Here is a 26834-nt window from a genome sequence, read left to right as displayed (position 1 = left end):
GCTTATATAGGGTTTTCTTTTAAAATATAAAGTTTGTTTTTCCTTCCATGTTATTTGGTTTTGTTATAATTTATCATTGTAGTGTTTGAAATATGTAACTCTTTAAAAGAAAGTAAAATGAAAACAATATAGATCTATATAAATTATTCTTCAAGTTATTGATTATTTTTTGCAAATTACGGGTAAAGAAAATAGATAAATAATTCACAATCTACCACTAAGGTTTCAAACTTTTCTGTTTTCAGTCAAATTCGGACTCCGATGTTACCAAATGCAGTCCTTGCTTCAAGCATTTAAAAGGGCTCGAAAGGGCACGTGCAATAGATAAAATATCACGCGTGGTGTTTCCGGTAACATTTATCATTTTTAATATTATATATTGGATTTACTACTTTAGCTGGATTCCTGAAGCGGATAGTGACTTGTAGCACAACATTGATGCTCAATAATGAAAGAATGAATAAGCTTTTAGAGTGATCTCCGTCTGAAGTCTGTGTGATTTCATGACGTCACGTAATTTATTTCGTCGACTATGACGTCATGATTACATCTCGTATGCAGAAAACTACATGTGTACTTTTGGTTAACGACCTTATATGTTATGTAATATTGTGCATGGATTTTATGACCAGCTGGTGATTAAAGATTAAATATAATAATTTAAAAAAAAACGTAACAAGACATAAGTTAAATGTTTAATCAAGTTCAGTTTTATCGAGGAATGGAACGAGCTGCGGTATTTTCACTTTTATATTCCATACCAGCATAAACACAGAATGTGTGCATTTTTAATGGACTTTAACTTTGGAAAGAATAAGTTAACAGTGTGACGTTTTGCTGACCCGATAGATGCCGTTTTAAACGAGTAATTCCTTTAACTAATTTAAGAAAACAACATTATTATTTAATCAAAATTTTATATATATGAAATTAATAGCGCTTTTTGGTTGCGGGTTTATCCCGCTACCAAAGTTAAGTGTATTTCTGACAATCATGTAGCAATCTTGTAGCATCTTTATTTGATTCCAAATCACATCCAAAGGAATTTGTCATGTGCTACACAAAGTAGTCCCATTCATGAACAATGCGGATGAATTATCAATGATCAAGCAGTTTTTATTCATGCTCTATCCATTTACACTCAGTCTGGCCATTTAGATTATATAAGATCTGTCAATGATTAGGTATTCCAGCCCATGGTTACAGCACTGACTTCCAGCTGTTCATGTAAGGTCAGGCAGAGTTTATCTTAGATATGAGGCCCATTAGTATTTGTTTCTTATACATGTTTATTTATAGAATCTAGATTGGCATTTAAAATGAAAATAACTCTAGCAAAACCCGCAACCACCAGACATCTCAAGGCTTTGATTTAATAAATGTCGTTTTGGTATCAAATACATAAAATGTCCATAAACGTATGTGTACGGCCTTCCATGCTCTTCAAGCAGTCCTATTTAATAATACTCTGATGGAAACTAGTTTTACGCACTTAATTTCATAAACTATTTGCTATCTCCCAAACAGACATAGATCACAAGTGGTTTAAATTATTAATTAAATTATTTCAATGTACTACGGGTCAAAAATAACAATGATTACAACTGAAAGCACGTCTTGTTATATTTAATACTCTGTTACATTGGCAGTATTCTATTTTGTTGCAGCATTTCAAAGCAGGGTATGCTGGTACATCTAAATTTTCACCTAATAAGGAGTCAGAAACACCGTACATTTAATGTAATAAAAGCATTCGTATTTACAAATGTAAATCTAAATAAATACAACACAATTATATAACAAATATGACTGTAAAGTGATCTTTGGCTAGAAGGAATATGTCCACCTGTGATTCACAAACTGAACACTCACTGCTAGTTGTGACCACGTTACATAAATGAATACGACTACAAATAAATCACGTGCTTAATGCCAAACAGTTAATGCTTATTCAGTTAAAGGCTAAATATAACAGCTAATGAATCAAGTGGTTAATGCCATTTGCTGGCGACAAATAAATTGAATGAGTACGTTGCTAATAAATCTTGTGATTAATGATGCAACACTTGCAATATAAAAATGGCTGCTCGTACATCAGGAGATTGGTGCCTATTTCTATATGATGCAACATACGAATGAACGTTTCTACACGGCGCTTTTGTTTCTGGCGAATGAAGCAGCACACTCTGGATGAGCATGGATACCGGCCATTGAATCGCGTAGTTAATGTCCATGGTCAATTATAACAATGCTCAATCATGTACTGCCTATGGCCTCATACCTAATTACGGAAGACTTAATGAACACTTAATTTCCTGATTGAGCGCGCTACTACTAAAAGAAGCGAAAACAACTAATAATGAATCACGTGCAGAAAGAGCATAAATACTGATAAATCACATGATTAATGCCTATGGCATAACACTTGCCGATAAGCACAATTGTTGGTGAATCTAGAGATAAAGGGGCTATGACTGAGTATGGCTGCACATGAATCACATGATTATTGATCTACGGCTATAAAGAAATCAGATTAACATTCTAAGAATTAATGCCTATGAGATATGACTAGTGAGGACATCGTCCTGTTGATGCTCAATCACATGTTAATGTTTTTAGTTTATTAAATATAGTATCATGTTAACTTTATATAAATTCTAAACTACATTATATACTGAATAAATATGGCACTGAAGAATGTCAACTGTTCAATCACTGTCCATTTTTTTTTACATCCTTTTTGGCAGCACATGATAAATTGCCACTGGTACTTGTATCACAGATAAAAACCTATTTGTTTTCTCAAGGCTTCAAATAGCAAAATAATAATGAATGTATGTGTCATACACGTTAACTTTTCATTCAAACACTTGTCACCAAAATTTTATAAAAGGCAATAATCTCTCGGCTGCTAGCATTTAAGAATTCTTTTAAATTATTTTCAGTCCAAGATTAAGCCAATGATCTTAAACCATCTTCAGGAAAGCGGCAAGAATGAGACAATGAGCATTAAATAAGACACCTTGGTTACATATTGTTTATGGTGATTGTTCGGAACGTCGAGAGATGTAACTCAAGTTACTAAATGGGACTATTTACTGAAATACAGAATATTATTGTAAATGATATTGTTTAATTCCTTGACACCTTGCATAGTCCATACAGCCACAGTTTAAACCATGCAAACGATTCACGTAGTACTGGAATCGTTATATATCATGTGGCTCATATTATCTCAACATTAAATGAAATTCCAAGAACACATGGATGAATCACGTGGTACAGGTTTGTTTATATCCTTCTTCAGCTCATATTATCATAACAAACGATGAGTCACGTGGTATTGTTGCTTTTACTCCTTGCATAATTGCGTAAATTGCAATATGAACTAAAATTCTAAGAACATATGGATGAATCACGTGGAAATGATATGTCTGACTCTTAACACATCTGCAATTACTGCATTATGAGCTAAAATTCCAAAAACGCATGAATAAATCACGCGATTTTGATATGTTTGACTCTTTGCGCAACTCTAATTATTGCAAAATACTCTAAAATTCCAAAAACGCATGAATGAATCACATGGTACTAGTATGTTTGAATCCTTTCAAAACTGTGAATATAATGCAATGTGAAGTAGAATTCCAGGAACACATGACTGAATCACGTGGTACTAGTATGTTTTACTCCTTGCACAACTGCGATTATTACTATATAGACTAAAATTCCGAGAATACAAGTAACAAACACGAGAAACCGTGCACGTCCCCTGTAACGTGTCCATGATTGCATGTCACCCGCTTCGAATGATTTTTGTGCCTGAAAAAATTATCCGAAGTTATATTAGGAAACAATCATAAAAAACAAGGAAAAATATCCTACAGGGAGAGCCACGTTCCAAAAACGCAGCATTCCCATGGCGCAACCCACAGCACGCGGACAAAGCGAACAAACAAAGGGACTCATTGGAATATGAATTAATCACACTTACGTCCTAATAAACAAAATTTATGTCATTTGCATAAAAGGTCATTGTATGTGACGTCATTTGGATGCAAAATATGCAATTTTTCAGAAATACATTACAAAATTCCAAAGAATGAAAAATGTAGATATAGAAATCTAGTCTTGAATTTTAAAAGAATGAAAAACTAATATTGATTTTAACCTGTTTTGAATATGGTTGAGTATATTTCAACTGAAAAGTGTACAAAATATCAGGTTTTGAAACAGTTGACGTAGACTTGAATATAAAATCATCTTAATTAAACGTCATTAACACTTTGTTCTGTACAACCATTAGTTAGATGTTATCGTTATTTAACAGAGATAAACTTGCCAGATGCATACGGTCTAGAAAAATTACTTTACTTGAGAATGTCAAAAATTGTATGGCTATGTTGTTGGGGTATGCGTCTTTTGTTTACTTTGCCATCACATGTGGATTTGGAGAAAAGTCTACCTAAATATTCAAGCTAAGATCCCATCAATAAGAACAAAGTTATAGTCCTTGCTTTTGTTAAAATGGACTGATGAAATCCTTAGTTGTTTGTATCGAAGAAAATATATATTCTAAAGACGTATGTAGTTGTGCACTTGAAGACATTGGAGTCAATTAGCAACAGCAGAGTCATTGCTCATGCATTTGAACAAAAATGCAACTTTAGGTTGCACAGCTTTTTTTGTAACAGAATGGTTGCCATATTTCCTGAGTAACAAAGAGCGAACTCCATATAATCTGTACTCCATAGTCTTTAAGCCATACCTCGTTGAGCAATTGAATAAGAGTTATCTTTAGAATGCATTATGGTGTTATTTTGGAACGTGTCATTAAATAAGTTTAAATAAGTAAGAAAAAAGTATCACAGCCTCTCAAAATATCCAAACGGAGAAAACAAAATCTAAAAAGTAGATCCATCGGAAACACCAAGAACAAGGCAAACAGTGAAAATTGCAGACTCGGTTTGATTGAGTCTATTCATGAGCAGTAATGGAAAATGCAACACTGCCCACGCCCCCTAGTACCGGCTTAAGCAGTATTCAATCTTCAAATCTAAATGAGTTGAAATCAATGATCCCGAAGGACCAGAAAATATAACAACACTGAGATGAAGTCGGGGCGACTTTTTACGACCGCCACACAGCACTTAACACCCGCTGTTGTGAAGTAAATAAAATCTGAAAAGTAGATCCCTCGGAAGCACCGAGAACAAGGCAAACAGTGAAAATTGCAGACTCGGTTTGATTGAGTCTGTTCATGAGCAGCAATGGAAAATGCAACACTGCCCACGCCCCCTAGCACCGGCTTAAGCAGTATTCAATCTTCAAATCTAAATGAGTTGAAATCAATGATCCCGAAGGACCAGAAAATATAACAACACTGAGATGAAGTCGGGGCGACTTTTTACGACCGCCATACAGCACTTAACACAAATCGCTCGCTTTCTCATTTGCTTTTGAATTTTTTCTGTATAAGTGTTAATTAAATTGATGTGGCCTTAAAATAGTTTCGCACTTTCAACATACGTATATCACAATCAACACACTGAATGACAAATAAAAAGCAAGCAAACCATGCACTTGATGCACTTGTAACAAATGATCACAGCACATCTTTCTCTACAAAGACGCAGTTCTCAAATCGTCCGTTTCTACGAGAACAAATGAAAGGAGCATTTCCAAGGAAAGGACTGCAGTTACCCAATTGGATAGGCAGCATCAAATTTTATTTTATTTTATTCCATCAGAGTTAAAGGCCTAGAAGGAATGTGTGGATTGTTGAATATTGTAACTGTTTGTTTTTAATTCATAACCAAACAGAAGCTGTAAATAACTTTAAAATGAAAATGGGAAAGGAGATTATACCTTTCTAGCATTATAATATGCTATCTATCAGTCCTGTCGGTAAAAAACAGAAAATTGCACTTCCCAGAGCGGGTCCCGTCCAGCTCATAGGTCCATGCAGTTCCTCAATGGCATCTTCGTCTGTGTAAACTTCATAGTTTATCGACGGTACGTCTGAAACCTGTGAATATAAAGCATGTTATGACTAATTTGTATATTCTGTAGGTATAGAGTTATATCTGAAATGGGTCTTACAAATAAAAGAATCTTATACGGTCTGATACGTCAGCATTTCTTGACGTTTTGAATTGCTGCAACTGTTTTCTTTCCAAGTTTCGACAGTCGATAACTATTACATATTATATTTTATCCTTCATGTCTAGACAAACATTTGCAGATCTACAGCTAAGAATGAAACTAAATCTGTTTGCAAGAGATTTAACTTGTGAAACTGTTTGCAAAAGGTAAAACATGTATATTAACTACTGAAAGTAACACTGTTTGCAACTTTGTTAAATAGATGTATATTAACTACACAGAAGCTAAAAACGTGTTGCAAAAGGTTTAAACACAAATACAAAAAAGTTGAGCTAAATCTGTTTGCATAGTTTTAAACAAAGTTGTTGAATGGTGAAGCAAAATCTGATTGAAACGTTTATACTGCAACAAGCACTGTTACTGTCAGCACGAGTCAAAAGAGAGCGTTATGTGTTTATTCTTGGTTGCCAGTTAAAATTAGGCTCTGTATATTCTACGATAAACAACGGTTGACGAGCGGACCGGTCAGAGAGCAATATGACGTCAATTATGACGTCAAATTGCCGCATGACGTCCTATTTTTTAATACTCGTATATATGGAGCCGAGTATAAATTTTATCAAAAGCTTTCTATGAACATGTAATAATGAAAACAATCAAGGCCTTCTTGTGGTTTGTCGTCTAATTTTCCACGGTTCACCGTTCAGATGCTTAGATATTTAACCACTTGGACTAACGTCCTCTTGGTTCAATTCCTGCTCATCTAAACTATGCCGCAGAAATATGGGGGAATACGAAATCTAAGGAATTGGAAAGAATCCATTTAAAATTTTGCAAAAAGCTGTTAAAAGTCAGAAATAATACATGTTCTATAGGGGTATATGGAGAATTGGGAAGATACCCTTTGTATATAAGTACATTTGTAGGTACCTTCGAATTGTAAAATATTGGTTTAAAATCTGTAATACAGATAATATTATTTTAAACAAGGTATATGTGCAATCACTAGAGGATTGTAATAAAGGGTATAAAAACTGGGTTTCAAATGTTAAAAAACTACTTTGTTATTATGGCTTTGCAAATGTTTGGTATGAACCAGATTCTGTAGATTATAATCACTTTATATGTGTATTTAAACAGCGTGTTATTGACTGTTTCATACAAGGCTGGATTGTAAATAAGGAGTCAAGTAGTATGCTTAATTGTATAATAATTGTAAAGTTATATTTGGTTACGAATTGTATTTAGATTTATTGCCGAGTACTTTAAGATTGTTTATTTCAAAACTAAGAATCTCAGCTCATGCTCTGAGAATCCATACTGGAAGATATGCTTACAAAAGAATTCCAAAAAATGAAAGATACTGCCAGTGTTGTAATACGGTTGACCTGGAAGATGAATACCACTTTGTACTTATATGTCCATGTTATATTGATTTAAGAAAAAGATTTATCAAAAAATATTATTTCGTTAGACCTAGTATGGTGAAGTTTATAGAACTGTTGCAATCAGAAAATAGAAATATACTTTATAAATTAGCTCTATACTATAAAGGCGCTATGTTAATTAGAAGCAACATTATAAATATTACTTCTTGATCTACTCATACCGAGGTGGATTAGCCATCCTCACTTTAAACACAATATTGAGAAATGAGAATGTTATATAGCACAATTTACTTTTCAACTGACTGTATGACTTTGTTAATATTTATGTATATATATAATTGTATTTTGAACTTGATGATGTACTATGTACAAGTCATAATAAAACATATGTTCTGTTCTGTTCTGAACCGTGATAAATCAAGCGACAAACAACTCGAAGGCCTTGATAACGTGTTAAATATACAGATCTACGAGGGGTTTTGGGAAGTTCGTAGACTAATGCGGTAAATCTGACATTAGATGCGGTACAAAAACAAAACTTACATCGAAATATAATTTGGATTTTCTTCGCCAAATGATGCAAGTATCTTAACCATACATTAAACAATATAGCTTTTACAATAACATTAAGAGGTTAAGTAATGCTCATCCGGAGCACGGACGACGCTCGGGTGATTTCAGGTACAGCAAAGTGTCATACCTTTTCAAAATTATCACTTTCAACAGTAGTGTATGCATTTTTTCAACCTGTTCAGTCGTGTATTGTATGTTTCTACATATCACTCTGGACTAAATGAAGAAATTATTATCTGCGTATGAAGTATGAGTTTTTGTTTGCTCTATCAAACCTACACTCGCTGCATACTCTTAAATATATTTCTTACAATAATTTCTTTACGGACAGAATTTCTTAAATTTTTATACACATCTACTTCGATATTTAATCTATCAATTTCAGCGATAGTAAGGGTAAGTTTTTCAAGTATAGACATTATATTAATACATGTATGACCACTTTGAAATTGGTATTCAAATTTGAGAATCAGGAACTGAAGCAAACTATGCATTTAATTTCATGGGAAATTAGACTTATTGACAAATTTTCTTATATATTTACTTCTGTACATATAATATTACATACATGTAATTGACACAAGTAATTATATAAATTCCGAAATTCACATGAATCTTTTTTTTTTTATTTTGATTTCATAGAAAATGTTTCGTAATAATATTCTAAAACTGTAACAAAAATCGCACATTTTATCAACATTTTTCATTAGAAAACATTTTTTACTGTGCAAGTGGCTTATATATTATACAACAAAACGAAAACATACAAATAATGGGTAATAATGTTTTTCTTGTTTAGATGAAATACACGAATTTAGACAGATTTTTACAAAAATAAATCATTTCTAGATGAAACATTTTAACAAATATTTTTCGTCTGCTTATTTCTGATAGTCTCCAAATGTATATTGTTAAATATGATTTCCTACGCATATATCAACAACATAGATATAAACTATCACTATAACATGCATGCATCTTTCAAAAATAAACAGTCTCAACGACATGCTGCATATTTATTATTTTTCCGTTTTCTTACTTGTTAATAGGCATCTCAGTGTTTCATTGCATTTGCCTTTCCATTAGACATAAACCAGTTTTTTAAGGTTTTTACCTAGTGAAACATTTCCTTACCATTCACACGAATTGTTCGATATTCAACTTCATATTAACCCCAAAAGAGAATCAGTAAGTAATAGATTGATAAATGCGTTAAAGATTGCGCAGCAACAACTCCCGGAAATGCCCTTCACATTGCTAGAGACCCGAAAATCCTCGGGGGCAAGATACGGGCTAAAGGGTAGGTGTTTCAACAGCTCAAAGCCAAGTTCAGAGACAAATGAACTCACAGTATTGCGTCTATCTTCATCTATTATCGATTTAATTTTAAGAATCATGAAACTAGTATCGTCTTCTATCGATGTTCTACTGTTCCTAACCTCTCGTGCTTTTTTAATACTAAAGCTTTGTTTTTCTGATCGCAGTTTCTTTACGTGTATGTATGTATTACGTGTAATGCAATGAATATACCAAGTTTAAGCCATGGAACATTATGAAATAAAAAAAAAACTACTGGCGAAGTCTACGAACTTCCCGAACATCACTCCTATAACGATATTTCATATATTTCCGTCGTTGTAGAAAGCTTTTGATAAAATGTATGCTGGGCTTCATTTAACCAAGTAACAATACTGTAGTTCATGCCTATTCATGCTTACAACTGATACAAATGTAAATTATCAGACTTGTGAATGGATATAGCCGTGTCATTTTATACAAGAGCCCCTTTCAAGAGTCGCAGTAATATAATGTATAAATTACCCCCATTATAAGGTCGTAATTTGATAAGGAAGTTACCATACTCGTCATTTAACCTTCAACAAAAGATTTTTTAAATAAAATGAAGAATTTTACGCCACAGTCTTCTTCTGAAGAGAGGCGAAACTGCAAATGGAAATTTAAATCACTCCATTTTAATGCATTAAAATGTTATAAAGACGTAGGCTATGATTAACATTTAAGCCTAATCATATTTAAATTTAATTATGTTTATCAACATTATAACGCTCTCTGATGATGAAAACTAGGACAGATGTTTGTTATAAAACTATGTTTTGTTTAGTTATTTGTTTGTTTTTTTTCCCTTTTTTTTTTGTAAAATATGGTACATTGAAAACGAGATCATGACTTTGCATACATGTACATCAGTGACAATACCGTGATTACGTTGTATGCAGTCAAACAACTTTAAACGGCTCGTCTGTTTAAGCAGTACTAAATCAACTACATATATGCGTATTACGAAACTGTTAACTCACCTGCGAATCTGTATGCCAAACTGCTGCATTGTCATTTAAATCCCTGTCTGTCATAACTCGTTCTTCTGGTCACTCTAGTTACATATTTGTAATTTTAAAAAATGACATTGTTAACCTAGGTTACATCTTTTAGTTCATTCGAACGTGAAAATTTTCATTCTGAAAAAGAAATAAGTGCATCTTCTTATGTAAATACCAAACTTCCGTGATATATGAAGCATAAATTATAACACCTAATAAAGTTCGTTGTATGTATATAGTATGATAATTTAGCATTTAAGAGAGTAAGACCGGTAGAGAAAGAAAAAGTGTGTTTACACTATAGTTGTTTAAATATACTGTAGCTATATTAAATGTTATAGCAGATTATTTAATTATCGTAACATATTACTTATTTTCAGACTTTCTCATTTAGTTTTAATTTGTATACATTATAATTAGAGAAACATTATATTGTCTCATTATACTAAACAATAAATTATCAAATTTAAGAAATATATTTACCCATTCTAAGTCTTTCTAAGGTGCCTTAATCGGCAAATTACCATCCTACATATTAATTTTTAAACGTACGTCCTACTTCCTTTAAACTTTACCTATAAAAGAAATCTTGACACTACTTATACTCGATCGTAAATATTCTTCATGTGTAAAGTAAATACATACTGAAGAAAACGTATATACAACAGGATATTTAGATATAATTCCGTCCTAGGTCAAACTATTGTTTTATTTGTTTTTAAGGTCACATATATACGAATATTGCGTACAACGTTAATACAGAGGAACTCATCTCTTCGTTTGGCTGTATAGGGCAGAGGTTAATGAAAACAATTTCATGCAAACACTTGCTATCAATTTTAATATATTTTATGAAATGAATAACATGACTTCTAGATAAGTAATATAAACCTGAAACTTGATTACGTCTTGTCAAAAGTGTAAAATACTAATATGGCATTATATTTGTAAATTATATTCTGCACGTTTCAATTTGACAACCACACCCTCATAAAATCCGTAAACTAAATCGGTTTTTTCATGAAAAACGTATGTAATTTGTTTTAAGAAAACGAGCGTTTGTTTTTATTGTACCCGGATGGTGTGGTTTATCATGGTGTTGCAATAACTGCCCTTTTCCATTCATGATTTAAAGCTAATATTATTAAATAATATTGGTCGGTAAACTAGCCAGAAAAAATATAAAACGGACATAAATGTTCTAATTAAAATAAATTTGAATGTCATGGATTAATAAATCACAAACATAAATAATTCAATCTTGCTAGGCTAATCTGTCTTTCTCTGGAGGCCTTTTAGCATCACAGAAAAACTCGAAAGAAAACACATCACTTTGGAATCTATATAGCTCTCATATCAGTTCATAACAAAGGATTGAGATAGCTCCCAGATTAGTAAAATAAAAAGACACTTAATAAACAGTGGAAAGTACAAAACAAACATTGTTTATATGTCCTAACCCATGTAAAATACATTCAAACTGTACTAATTTGACAGCAACATAGTCATAAAATCCGGTAAATCAATCCCACTTTGATGTAAAAATAGATACGCCAGTCAGGCTTTAAATATCATATTTATAATGAGCGTCTGGGTTGAAAATAATATAGTGTTGTGACGGTTTCTCTTTACAATGTATGTATATATGTGTCACGCTGTCCGTTTATGATAAATTGCTAAAGTATAACATTAGTAAGCAAATGGACATATATAAAAGCAAATGAAACTGAATTCAATTAAATCAAATTAAATACAAACACTGGACATTGAAGACAGTATATTATGTACAAAATTAGCTTTATGGAAAGATCAATAAATTAATTTAAAAAAGTAATGGTTTAAACTAGTTTGAAATAGTGTTATTCAACGCCATTCTAAATTGCTTTCACCATAACATAATCAATGTTTATTTCATGTATGATTAAAGTTCGACTGTCTTACTTTTACCACTTGAAAATCAAGTTAATTGCTGAACAATTTTACTGTCTGTCAAGAACATTGTTTGATAAGTAAGTTCTTGTTCTTTGTTTTCAATCAATATAATCATATCATGAATAAACAAAACTCTTGTGTGAGCTATAAACACAGTTTTCCTTCATGGTGTGATTGTAAAGCTTCCAATGTAGTTCGAAGTCCTTAATGTTATGTACTAGTAAGTAAGATAAAGAATACTTCTTGTTCAGACACAAGAATATATTCAGCTTTTTTTTTAGCATTTTTTAAAGCGTTGTAAACATCTTCGGCGTTGCTTTCATCAGTGGCCTTTTAGTTCAACAACATCCTCTATGTCCGAACTCTGGCTACAACTTGACATATCTGAGCTAGGTCCCTGATTAATCACAAGTTAGACTGGCTGAGCGTGACTGTTTTCTAAGTTTTCACAATTATTCAAGCTTCCTGTCTCTTTGAAATGTCATGAATAACCGGAAAACGAATACTTTTACAATCAAACAGTCAAATGATAATGTCTACGCTTATTTGTAGGTCGTGCTGTAAAGATCAATGGGTGTACGTTTTCTTCAACTGCTGCAACACTGAAACATTTCAGATCTTGGGTTTTTCTGATTCTCCTCTCCAAAAGCCTAACTAATCTTCCATTTATGTTATACATTTCTAAATAGTGTGTTTGGTACTAGTTCCAATCCATTTTTGTTTAATCAAGCCCACTGTCCATGTTTTCGACAAGATAGTTCTTTCGAATATAGAGACAAGTTTTCCGTCATCAATATTTCTCGATACCATTCTCGTTTTTGAAAAATTTCTTGGAATTGAAATTAGTCGTTCTGTCACGGCAATTTTTTATTGGCCATGTGAGACGTATCTTTAACTGTTCACTGTGTATACCTGGTTCTGTTCAGTCTTATCCCATATAAACTGATCCTTACCACAGCCTGCTCGAGGATCACCTAACTCTGAGGAAGATCTGTGGATCTACCCTAGTGAGTGGATGTGGCCTCAGTTGTTATCGAACCTAATAAAACAACGGCGAAAAGGACATTCTGAACTGAATTGAACTTTTCTGCCACAAAAGTGTAAATAAACACGTGTAACACAGCTACGCTTTTCGTCGATTAGACTGGAAATGAAAAATGAGCATTGGTCAAATTGTATAAAACAAATCTATTTCTTTAATTTTGATTATTCTTTAACAGCTTTGGTTATTTATAAAGACAATTAAAGAGAATGTAGATATCTTTAAAACAAAGCTTTCAGTAAGAGTTAGGAGTTGTCCTGAAAGAAATTAATTATTGCACGCATAAAATACTTGTCTGATGAAATGACATTCCTACCATCTCTGATCTAGATTCCACACTTCGTCCGACCCTTCGTACCATACCTCACTGGACGCTATACACCTCTGCGTACATTCCCTAGATAAGACTAGATTACCAAGTGATAAATTCGACAATGTTCATTTAAGAAGTCGCTAAACCCACAGGATCAAAATTGTTTATTCTATTATGCCATTTACCGACGAAAAGCTAGTTGTACCAAACTTACAATATTCAATTCGAGGGTTCAACGCAATAAGGGCGTATCTACATATGATTATTATATGTAGATACGCCTTATTGCGTTGAACCCTCGAATTGTTTGCTGGTTAAAGTATTCCTTTCACAAACAGTGTAGGGCGCTTTCTCGAACCTTACAGAATTGGAGCCTTTTATCTTGAAATACCAAGTGAAAAAATTATGAGTTTGATACAATATCGAGCTAATTTACTAAAATGTAATATATAAGATAACATGACCAGATTAGATAACATGTTCCTTATATGGCCACAGCAAACAATTGTGGAAGGAAGTTATGATATAATCTAATGATGGTTAAGTTGTTTTAAAACCGCTGCATTGTAGCATATAGCATTATTCCGACCGAACGACATCTATTTTATTATATATTGTGGACAGCAAGCGAGCTATTACCAAAAAAAACATCAAGGACGCGATATGTTGAAAAGTAAGTTATGAAATTAAATTAACGATTGTCCAAATGAATACTAGTATGTGAATAATAAATGTAGCAGTTAATTTTATACTAATAACTCAAGAGTAGATTTATTTCTGATTCCAATAATATAACAGATCATTTTTATAAGATAACTAGGAAATCCTACAGTGACGGGAGACAATCACTCAGTCACTGTTACTGTTCAAATGTGCTCATTATTCTCTTACAATCAAAAATTTTGTAGCAAAAAATGTCATCTTGTCTACTGCAAGTGCAAATGACATCCAATACAATGTATTTTCCCTGCAGTAATTATGAACTAATAAGAAATCAATGTCAACATACCGTAATGCAATAAAAACAGTCTGGTATAAATAAATACAGTGTACGTATGTAGTCATTATGATTACAAAGTGATCTTTGGCTAGGCCGAATATGTCCATCTGTAAATCACAACCTGACCCTGATTTCACGAAAATACTTAAGTTTGTTAATTGACTTAAGTATGTTGATTTGCTTTATTTTTAATTTTCTTAAGCAAATTAATGTAGTAAAGTCATTTAACAAACTTAAGTTTTTCGTGAAATCGGGACCTGGATACTCACTGCTTGGATAGTTATTAGTTTTTGGCCAAGGAAGCAACATGTCCTGAATGAGCAAGGTGAGCAGTCAATGAAACATGTAATTAATGTCCATGGTCAACAATAAAAAATGAATGAATACGGCTTTATTAAGCCTATGACTAATTATGAACGTTCATGAATCACGTCATTAATGACTATGAAGAAAACACAACACTTGTTGAAGCACATTGCTTGTAGTGTTGTGTCAAGTGAATTATATATGTGGCTTATGATAGAAAATATGATATAATTATTACTGAATCTTGTGATAAATGTATATGGCAAATAACGGAAAAATTAACATGCTTTCCAATGAATAATGTGATTAATACCTATGATTTATGGTGGAAATTTTGGTGAATGAGTTCGGCTGCTTAACAATCAAGAGAAAATGTGAATTGAAACACTTGAAGAATAAGAATCAGAGTGATATGATTTTCTGGCCTATGGATGATGACACAACACTTGTTGAATGCGCACGCTTGCTAATGAATCAAGCAAGAGATGACAGATGATCAATCACGTACAGAAAGGATACAGATACTGATGAATCACATAATCAATGCCTATGGCATATGACGCAACACTTGCTGAATGAGCATGCTAGCAAAAAACTGACTGATGATTAATCACCACGTGCAAAAAGGACATAGATACTGATAAATCACATGATTAATGCCTATGACATATGAGGCAACACTTTGCTGAATGCGCACGCTTGCTAATAAATCAAGCAGAACATGAATGATGATGAATCACGAGCAAAAAGAGCATAACTACTGGTAAATCACATGATTAATACCTATGGTATATGATGCAACACTTGCTGAATGTCTCGTCTGCTGTAACAATAAATCAAGATTGTGTATTTCCAAATTTTGTCTCACCTGTGAGTCTGTGTGCCAAACTGTTGCATTGTCAGGTAAATCCTTGTCTGTCATAATTATCGTTCTTGCTTTGGACACATCTATCTTTGGATATATCTACCCATTCTTGTTTTTTATCTCAGGTACCTTAAATCGCCAAATTACCATTCTATATAATTATGTACTTTTCAAATACACGTCCCACTTTCCTTAAAGTTCACCTATATAAAAGAAATCTTGACACTACTTTTATACCCGAAAGTAAATTTAATATTCGTCATGCGTAACGCAAATACATACTAAAGAAAATGATACATAAATATAATGCCTTCCTGTAAGCTAAAGTTGTTTGTTTGTTGTCATCATCTATATATACGTATATTGCGTATAACGTTAATATTGTGGGGATGGTACTGGTTTTACTATTTTAAAGAGACTCACGCAACAATGAGTAAATTGTTAATTAAATGGATGACGTATTTTTAACTACATTTAATCAAATAGACGCTTGATAATGGCTTTACCACGAAAACTGTAAAAAAATTAAAAAAACCAAAAAAAAACAAAAACAATTTGCACTGTCATGAAATCCTATTTCTAATAAAGAAAAAAGGTGATTTAGTTTTAAATAAATTATTTACACTAAGTGTGTATTTTACTGCACATAAGGACTGTGGCTATAATACTTTATAGATATTTAATTCAAATACCGTTTTCGATTCATGTTCAATAATATCTCAAATAATATTGGTCGATAAACTGGCAAGTTATATATGAAACGGACATGAGCGTTTTCATTGAAACTGAATTTTAAAGGAACTGTATTTCCAAATTTTGACTCACCTGTGAGTCTGTGTGCCAAACTGTTGCATTGTCAGGTAAATCCTTGTCTGTCATAATTATCGTTCTTGCTTTGGACACATCTATCTTTGGATATATCTACCCATTCTTGTTTTTTATCTCAGGTACCTTAAATCGCCAAATTACCATTCTATATAATTATGTACTTTTCAAATACACGTCCCACTTTCCTTAAAGTTCACCTATATAAAAGAAATCTTGACACTACTTTTATACCCGAAAGTAAATTTAATATTCGTCATGCGTAACGCAAATACATACTGAAGAAAATGATACATAAATATAATGCCTTCCTGTACGCTAAAGTTGTTTGTTTGTTGTCATCATCTATATATACGTATATTGCGTATAACGTTAATATTGTGGGGATGGTACTGGTTTTACTATTTTAAAGAGACTCACGCAACAATGAGTAAATTGTTAATTAAATGGATGACGTATTTTTAACTACATTTAATCAAATAGACGCTTGATAATGTCTTTACCACGAAAACTGTAAAAAAATTAAAAAAAACTAAAAAAAACAAAAACAATTTGCACTGTCATGAAATCCTATTTCTAATAAAGAAAAAAGGTGATTTAGTTTTAAATAAATTATTTACACTAAGTGTGTATTTTACTGCACATAAGGACTGTGGCTATAATACTTTATAGATATTTAATTCAAATACCGTTTTCGATTCATGTTCAATAATATCTCAAATAATATTGGTCGATAAACTGGCAAGTTATATATGAAACGGACATGAGCGTTTTCATTGAAATTGAATTTTAAAGGAAATCAAAGCCTTGAGATGTCTGGTGGTTGCGGGTTTTGCTAGGTTTATTTTCATATTAAATGCCAATCTATAAATATACATGTATAAGAAACAAATACTAATATGCCTTGATCTAAAATAAACTCTGCCTGACCTTACATAAACAGCTGGAAGTCAGTGATGTAACCATAGGCTGGAATACCTAATCATTGACAAATCTTATATAATCTAAATGGCCAGTGTGAATGGATAGAGGATGAATAAGAAATGCTTGACCATTGATAATTCATCCGCATCGTTCATGAATGGGACTACTTTGTGTAGCACATGAACAAATTCCTTTAGTTGTGATTTGGAATCAAATAAAGATGCTACATGATTGTCAGAAATACACTTAACTTTGTTTGCGGGATAAACCCGCAACCAAAAAATATATATCTCTATCGTAGATCAGCCTTTTCCTGATGGCCATTAGTAAAACGGACAAACATCTCATCTCTCTGTTAAATTGTATAGATCTATTCATAGTGAATTACATAATTTAATAACTCCCTGATAAATGAAATAAAATAGAGACTTCCTTAAACACTGGAAATAACAGAACAGTGTTGTGTCCTTGCAGTTAGAAAATATATTATAGATGTATAAATTTGACAGCAACATAGTCATTAAATTAGAGAAATCAATCTCATTTGTGTTACAAAATAGATATGCCAGTCAGTTTTAAATATTTATACTGTTTATAATGAACAAAGGGTGTTTATTATGGAGTTGAAGTTGATAGTCCCCCGTAATATTATATACAAGTCACGTTCTCACGTTATCTGTTTAATGATTAAAATATTATTAATAAGCGAACTGACTAGAAGACTGCTAAATACGTATGACCGAAAAGATATAAAACTAAGTATAAAAGATGAATACAATTAAATCAATTTAAACACACCGCACTTTGGATATTGACGATTGTACATTACTTCCAACAACGCTTTATGGTTAAGATCAATAAACTAATTCAAAAAGAAAGGGTTTAAACTAGGTTGAAATTGCTTTATTCAACGCCATTCTAAATTATCGCTTTTGCCATTCATTAACGTATTTTGATGTTTGAAAAAAAACTTAACAAGAATGTTGGTTTGGTTGATAACTATGATTAAATTTTAGAAACTAATCATATCAGGAATAAACAAACATTCTTGTGCGTATTATTGGGTTTTATATTGCATAAACCAGTTTATTTTTCACGGACGGTCGCGACGAGAACAGTATCTTAGTATTTAGTCGCGCGCTAGTTATTCCCCCTTTGCATTTTGTGCACGTTTTGTAATGAAATATGCGTGAATTTCGTTTTCTGGATTTGCTACGTTTGCTTTGCCATTTCAATCCTGGTCAGCCATTAGAACATAGACTTTTATCGAATTTATCCCGTCTACCCATCCCCATACATGTATTTGCTGATATTGTTTATAATTTTATCGTGAATCAGAAATCTTTGCTGCTTCTGTTGGCTCCTGCATGTTAGATCTGTTTCAGACCACAGCATACTCTATAAAGGAACAGGACAATAACAGAATGTTGTATTCCTACAAACAACACACCAGGCTATGTAGTGACTGATCAATAATTTTGTTGTGTAATAAAGTCTACGATCATTCTTTGGAAGCATATAATGTCGAGAACAAACAATCAAAATAATGACAGGGATTTTGTGAGATCATTGCTGATTTAATAAGAAGAAGTATTTAATAAATGAAATGAAATACCTACACTCAGACATTTTGGTGTTAGCGCTGTTGGTAAATGTAACTGAATGCCAGAAACTCAAACAGACAAAGACATGTTAACAGTACTATTTTTGTCGCGGCTTTACAACCTTTTCATAGAATAATGATTCTAATTTGAAAATACACTGTAGGAGTAAAAGAGTACCAAAGTATTAAAGTAAAAGTCTATTACATGGAAGTAATAGTTTAATCTAATTTTAATTTGAATAGTCATGTTTACGTTAGTGTTCTGTGTAGTGAAGTAAATAGTCTACGGAATTAGCTAGAAGTCAATAAATAATTCGGTCGAGGATTGTCAAGTCAGATGGTGCATGAAATAATTTTAACTTGGAATGAACCTTTTTCAACAAAATTAAAAATGTCAATTTTTGTAGAAGACTGTTTAAATATGAATTCATTAAAACTGATTTTTAAAATAAGGCTTTCCAACATAGTTGAGTATGCTTTCTAAGTCATTATTCTGTTTCATTAACTGACGTCGAAGAATGGCCTCAATTTGAGTCATTAGATGACGTCATAGGTTGAAGGCATTGCCAAGTTGTAGGATTCTATAGTGTGGAGACTCAACTTGATATCAGTTTTTAGTTACTTTGATCAATGTATGGTCTGGGTCGCATGTTTTGCTCGCCCCATGGTACCCGAAGTACTCATTTGTCTGTACATGCCTTTGTTCCACAGTGCAGACCTATCTTCGTGACCTTAGTTACGTAAATGGTCAGTGACAGGAGTAAAGTGTACCAATATTACCTGTGTGTCACTGCCCCCGTAGCTTTCCTCTATATTATGCATTTGTTTATGATGAGCAGCATTATTTCATATTAAAGTATAAACACTGTTGTATAAATTGTATATAAAAAATGCATCCACGTGTATTTTGGTGTTCGTCTGCTCCCTCATTGTGCAAAGTAAGACATGGCGATCAATAATTAAAGAACAATCATAGTCTTAGAATATTGTTATATATTTTAGCATGTTTGAATTCGTTCCTTTTTTCAGTATTTCGGGGAACAGTCTGAGCATTTCAATCGTGCGGAAACACGTTTCTTTCTTGTCCTGGAGGATTTTTTTTTCATGGGCGGCTCGTATTCCGTTTCAGAAATATACAGTCGAATTTGTTCTTCGTAACAAAATGTAGAGGCTTGAACTGTATTGTTTGATATACGGATTCGATTGTGGCATGCATCTTTGTTGATATGACGACATCTCGTAAAATATTTGTACATACCTGAACAAGATTTACATTTCCATTGTATCTCATGTTTGCTTTTCTATTATCAGGATGTTTATTTGGTGATTACTGTTTTATGTTATCAGTAAGGTACTTTTGTACTCTAATACATAAATAACTTTCATGTATCGTTAGCAATTTTCCCCTTTGCAGCCAACGCTGGGGATAATTTTTCTGTTCTTCGCTGGATTCAAATTTTATTTTATATATTTAACGTATTTCGTTTGTTCCTTTGCAATTTTCACTGGGGTAAATGAAATCAGTTTATTTTCAATGTACATATTTGACTGTTTGTGTGTTATGTGCAATTTAAACATTATCTCACCTTGCCAGTTGCCAAGAGAAATCTTTAAATAAAGTCGCGGCCTTCTACCACTAAACTGTGTTGTACTTTTCATTTATACTTAAGAAATAATATATGTCGCTGAATAAATCATTGTTTGGAGTTCAGATGCGAAGGTATTATATCCCGAGTGATATAATAATACGCATCTGAACGACAAACAATGATTTATTCAAGAGCAAATCTCAAAATGCGATATATTATTTCGATTCAAACACGTTACCAAGGACTTTAAAGTACATCCTTGACGGCATTCATTAAATATTTGCCCGTTTTCAATCGGTTTCTTTTCCAGCGCGCAGCTATGCCGTTTGACGCTATGACGTAATAACTGTGACGTCAGAACAGTGAATTGTTGTATAATAATTCACTGTTTCCAGCCTTCTTTGTTTAAGATCGTGTTAGAATGATAATTTAGTTGTATTGGATATGACAGACGTATATTGTCAGACGCTAACTCATGTGCCAACGAAATGATGATATTATCAGTCATTAATAACTTTAACTATTGTTTCCAATAAATAATGGCTGATGATTATGCGTCTGGCTTATGGCTGCTGTCATTCCCTGTAATATACGGTCCATTGATAAAATAGACATGCTGTATTACTTAATTTTATGACTCATAAACTTTAAACATTTATGAAGTCCATCAATAGACTATGTAGGAAATATTAAGAATCATTCTTTGTCAGTCGCAAATTGTGTCCATGGATCGACAAAAGGTGAAGCGATTTTTTTCTAATGATTAATTTCCACATGCATTAAATTTTATCAATATGCTTGCAACTATTTTAAAAAAGTGAAAATGAGACGTCAAAATACAAACACGCTAGCAGACATAGCCGCTGTATGTTGATGCTACATTTTTCCACTCATGTCGGCGTAAAAAATAACTTCATGGTCAACTATTAGTTTTTAAAAATAAAGCTATGAACCCATTTTTACAACTTTCTTAATCATAATCTGATACAGTTCGGATTCTAGATGATTTTTTTTTTCATACAAAGCAATAAAATATAGTTTAATTCTTTACATCATGAATTGAACAATTTTACAGTACTATTATCATTTGAATAAAGATCGTTACATTTTTTACCTAATCTATGTAGGCGTATATTGAAATACTTCAATAGAAATCATGATATCTTGTTGCATAAGGAATATGATAAAGCTGCAGTCGTTTTTCTGACGTTATTTCCGACGGAGTCGCCAGTTGATTTCTTTAAGACTTTCACATCATCAGAAGATACTTTGGTGTTTTCGTTTACATTGAAACTCAATAGCTTAACTCTATTCTGGGGAATTATTCCAGTAACACTTTCGTTACCTTAATGTAAAATGGCATATTCTTTATTATTTTCCTATTTATTTACGCTGTTAAAATTTGTTTTAACATATTCGATTTATATTGAATTACTTAACCTTAACCTCATAAACAGATCACTTTAACGGGGCCTCCATGGCCAAGTGGTTAAGGTCGCTGACTTCAAATCACTTGCCCCTCATTGATGTGGGTTCGAGCCTCACTCGGGGCGTTGAACTCTTCATATGAGGAAGCCATCCAGCTGGCTTACGGAAGGTCGGTGGTTCTACCCAGCTGTCCGCTCGTGATAAAACAATGCACAGAGAGGCACCTGGGATCTTCCTCCACCACCAAAGCTGGAAAGTCGCCATATGACCTAGGGTTGTGTCGGTGCGACGTTAAAAAGATCACGTTAAGAAAAACGAAGTTGTTGAAACAAGCACGTATCGTGGTAATTTCAGACATTTCATTTCAATTCATCCAACAATACTGCCAGACTGAGAAAAATCTTGCTGTAGAAGAAATCCAGAAAAAGTTGAATAGATGTACTGGTCACCGTAAATGGAATCATCAGCGTCAAGATTCTGAACAGCGACATCATCTCCTTGTTGAAGCTGAACAATTATTGCTTGGCTTCCTTGATCGTGTCGACCATCTGTCCCACGTGCGTACGCGCTGGCTTTATTCTTCCCATTGATGACAATTTGGCACCAAATTATGCGGTTGTGATCAGCCAGCACGGATGTGTAGAACAAATATAGTCCTGAAACTGGTGCAGTGAACACTCCATGATGTGGATTATAGCCGTTTCCTGTGTTAGTTTCCACGTGATCGAATACTATGTTTTGGTGTGCGCCGGCATGAGAGAACGTATGTGTTAGGCCAGCTGTGAACGCAACCGCCACTTCATTTTCGCCTCGTCGAATTCTGTTGACTAAAGAAAACATATAGATTTATTCTAACACGACTTGATGTATTTTCTTATTATAGAAGACTGAAAGTGGGTGATATTATGCAGCAAAATCATTTCTGTACATCACAGTTATGACGTCACAGCGTCAAACATTGCGGCAACGCACTGTAAATGAAAACCATACAGAACAGGCAAAAGCTTGGTGTATGCCGTCATGTATGGAAGCCCTGGAGGGACAACTGATTTCCGTACTTCTGACTTCTAACTTTTGCACTTCTAACTTCTTGACTTCATACTTCCTTCTTCTAATTTCCGCACTTCTGACTTCTAACTTCCGCACTTCTAACTTCCAACTTCCTGACTTTCGACTTGGTATATCTGCATGTCTGAATAATACACGGTGAAGGGGGAATAAACTGACTAATTGGTTCTTTCCCCCCTGGTATGTGTATATCTGCATGTCTGAATAATACACGGTGAAGGGAGAAGAACTGAATAACACACAGTGAAGGGGAAAGAAACTGACAAGTTGGGTTTTTCCCCCTGGTATGTGTATATCTGCATGTCTGAATAACTCACAGTGAAGGGGGAAGAAACTGACTAGTTGGTTCTTTCCCCCCCCCCCCCCCCCCCCGCTTGTATGTGTATATCTGCATGTCTGAATAATACACGGTGAAAGGGAGAAGAAACTGACTACATGTAGTTTGTTCTCTCCTCCCCACACACCCCCCCTCCAGGTATTTGTATATCTGCATGTCTGAATAATACACAGAGAAGGGGGAAGAAACAGACTAGTTGGTTCTTTCCCCCCTGGTATGTGTATATCTGCATGTCTGAATAATACACAGTGAATGGGGACGAAACTGACTAATTGATTCTTTCGTCCCTGGTATGTGTATATCTGCATGTCTGAATAACACACGGTGAAGTGGGGAGAAACTGACTAGTTGTTTTTAGCCCCTTGTATGGATGTATCTGCATGTCTGAATAATACATGCAAAATGTTCTATTTTATGTATGATTAAGTTTGCAGTCTGTTTTCCCCCACTAGTTTTTGTGCATCAACAAGGGAGAAAGAAGAACACAGACCAGTCAGTTTTTTTCTCCCTTCACCGCCTATTATTCACATTTGTAGACACAAACACTTGTACATACTAGGGGGAAAGAACCAACCAGTCAGTTTCTGCTCCCCTAACCGCCTATTATTCACACATGTAGACACATACACTTGTACATACTGGGGGGGGGGGGGGGGGGGGTGTGGAAAGAACCATCCAGTCAGTTTCTTTTCCCTTCACCGTCTATTATTCATACATGTTGATACATAAACACTAGGGGAAAAGAACCAACTAGTCAGTTTCTTCCCCCTTTACTGTACATTAATCACACATGTAGATACATACATACTAAGGTGGTGAGAACTAACCTGTCATTTTCTCTCCCCCCTCCCCCTTTACCGCCTATTATTCACACATGTGCATACATACAAACCTGGGGGGAAAGAACCAACCAGTCAGTTTCTTCCCCCTTCATCGCCTATTATTCACACATGCAGGCACATATATATTAGGAGGAAAGAACCAAGAAGTCAGTTTCTTCCCCTTTCACCGTCTATTATTCACATAACTTGCCAGGGGGGAAAGAACCAACCAGTCAGTTTTTTCCCCTTTTTTCATAAACAAGGGAAAAACACTTAGTTATTAGGGGGGAGCAACCAGGGGGAGAAGAAAAACAAGCGGTTGTTTTTTTCTCACTTCTTAATGCACAAAAACTAGGGGGGGGGGGGGGGGGGGGGGAGAGAGAAACAACCAACGGGGAGAAAATATCAACCGGTTGTTTTTTTCTCTCTTGTTTATGCAAAAAACTGGGGGGGGGGGGATAAACTAGGGGTGACAAAACAACCTGTTGTTTATACCTTGTTCCCTCACAAAAACTAGGAGAAAAACAACCAGGAGGGAGAAAAAACCAACCGGTTGTTTTTTTTCTCCCTTGTTTATGTAAGAAAACTAGGGGGGGGACCACTAGGGGGCAGACAAAAAACCAATCGGTTGTTTTTTTTACACCAATAATATGTCAAATTAGTAATCATGCAACAACATACCTTTACTTTCAACAGATATTTGCTGAACCTTGTCCCCGATGTCTTCAGAATCTGGAGCAGACGACCCAGCAGGTACTTTCATATGCCGCATTAATCTGGATATCATACGATCTTGTCCGATGCTCTTCTTGCGTAAAATTTTGATTTCATCCTTTTGATTGGTAAGCTCTTGCTTAAGTTCATCAATTTCTTTTTTATGGCTTCTTTCCAGTTGTTCGAGGACTTGTACATGACTCCTGTCACGTGCTTCGAGAACCTCCACACGCTTAATGAGATCCTGAATAATACGATCGTTTGCAGTTGGACTGTTCACTATGTCTCCGAATGGGTAATCCTTCTGGTTAGCCTCCAAGGATGCTATCCAGACAAAATGTAATATAACATAAAAAACATTTTACTCCTGCACTATTCTGTAAGATTTAAGTACTCACAAGTTTGATATAGTGTGGTCTTATTTAAACTTTATATAGCGTAAATTATGTATACATGACGGTCTTATCAGATTGTACAATTAAGATAAAACTACTTACATGGACTTGTTTTAAGCTTCAATTGTGACAGTGTGTTTAATGAGCCAATTCAGATTAAATGCTACTGAGAATAAAAAAAAGAAAATTGTAATTATTTTGCCTGTATGACTGAAAAGCAAAGCTTCAGTCAGTGAATCATTTGCTTTAGTTACCAAAAGCATATCCTATGGTATATGAATTATTCTATGCGTTTTATTGTAATGGCCGCTTGGAGGCTACAGAAGTCATTGGAGTTGTTGCTTTCAAATTGAACTGCTTTTATTACGTTTTAACATTTTTCAGGCGCATGTTAGTCGAATGATTTTATGTTAACATTGCTTTTATCAAGTGTTGACACTGATGGAGGAAAAGTTTTAATGGACATCTGTGAAAGGTGTATAAAATAAATTATACTTTATCCTACTGTTTTGCGACATGCCGCATATTTTGGTGTTCAATCCTTTTTGTGTCTAGCGGATTAGGTGGAGAACTACATGAGAGCTTAAAGCCCATATGTACTGAGCTGTTTGATATTTGTAAACTGGTCTGCTCGGTCAGGTCATTAATGTTGTTTTTCTCGGTGCTCTAATTTCTGCAAGGCATTGCCTTCTGCTTTCTCAAAAAGTAACGCCCTCTTTTTCACAAAGCAATTTATGAAAGGCTTTTGTAAAGCCTTACGATGCTGTCCTATCACAACATTATTTTCCACGTCTTTTTGTCAATTTCCGGTGTGTCAGGGTGATGATGGCAGAGGTTACCATTTTGTCTGACATACGTATCTTGTCGCATTGAATTGTTTTGTTGGGTTTTTTTATAGACTGTCTACATAATTTCGATTTGATTTTGCTTAAAATGTGTACTGTTAGTTGTAATAAAATGCACGTGCAATTCTTGAACAGTAACAAGGAGGAGATAGATTTTTTTCTTCTTCCATAATTACACTATAAACGCTCCCGAGTGCATGATGTAATAAAAAATGTTTGCCAAACAAAACTAGTCTAGTATTGTTTAGTATTATATAGGGACACTGTTGATATTCGGGGGGTGGGGGGGGGGACTTTATCTAGGAGAAAGTCAACGTCAGTTTAGACGTTCTACCATAAACAGAAGGATTTACGACGAGATGATGTTGAAGAGTATGTTGTAAAAATTAAATTAACGTCTTTCAAAATGACTATGTGAATAT

General features: G+C 33.9%; 2 protein-coding genes and 1 long non-coding RNA gene across 7 annotated transcripts in view; 1 reads left to right on the top strand and 2 right to left on the bottom strand.

Annotated features, from left to right (window-relative positions):
- Nucleotides 1-3017, top strand: part of LOC123557202 (glycine receptor subunit alpha-2-like) — a 40142-nt gene extending 37125 nt beyond the window's left edge. For all 5 annotated transcript variants that reach the window (XM_053543543.1, XM_053543542.1, XM_053543545.1 and 2 more), the window contains one exon: nucleotides 246-3017. In XM_053543543.1, coding sequence (XP_053399518.1) covers nucleotides 246-428 — 183 coding nt within the window. In that variant the 3' untranslated portion in view covers nucleotides 429-3017. The remainder of the gene's footprint in view (nucleotides 1-245) is intronic.
- Nucleotides 1612-11181, bottom strand: LOC123557201 (uncharacterized). Its single transcript, XR_006687582.2, has 4 exons — nucleotides 10889-11181; nucleotides 10385-10543; nucleotides 5869-6028; nucleotides 1612-3822 (listed from the first exon to the last, which is right to left on the bottom strand). It is a non-coding gene; the product is annotated as an uncharacterized LOC123557201 (long non-coding RNA).
- A 10516-nt stretch (nucleotides 11182-21697) lies between these two features.
- On the bottom strand, nucleotides 21698-25524 carry LOC123559013 (uncharacterized; the record flags this gene model as incomplete). Its single annotated transcript, XM_045350835.2, has 2 exons — nucleotides 21698-23059; nucleotides 25140-25524. Coding segments are annotated over 2 exons (843 nt in total), but the record flags the coding sequence as incomplete, so codon positions are not given.
- Between the last annotated feature and the right edge of the window lie 1310 nt (nucleotides 25525-26834).

The sequence above is a fragment of the Mercenaria mercenaria genome, chromosome 5 (assembly GCF_021730395.1).
Source record: "Mercenaria mercenaria strain notata chromosome 5, MADL_Memer_1, whole genome shotgun sequence".
Classification (NCBI taxonomy): domain Eukaryota; kingdom Metazoa; phylum Mollusca; class Bivalvia; order Venerida; family Veneridae; genus Mercenaria; species Mercenaria mercenaria.
The sequence above is the reverse complement of the archived record's forward strand: the minus strand, read 5'-3'. Positions and strand labels throughout refer to the sequence as shown.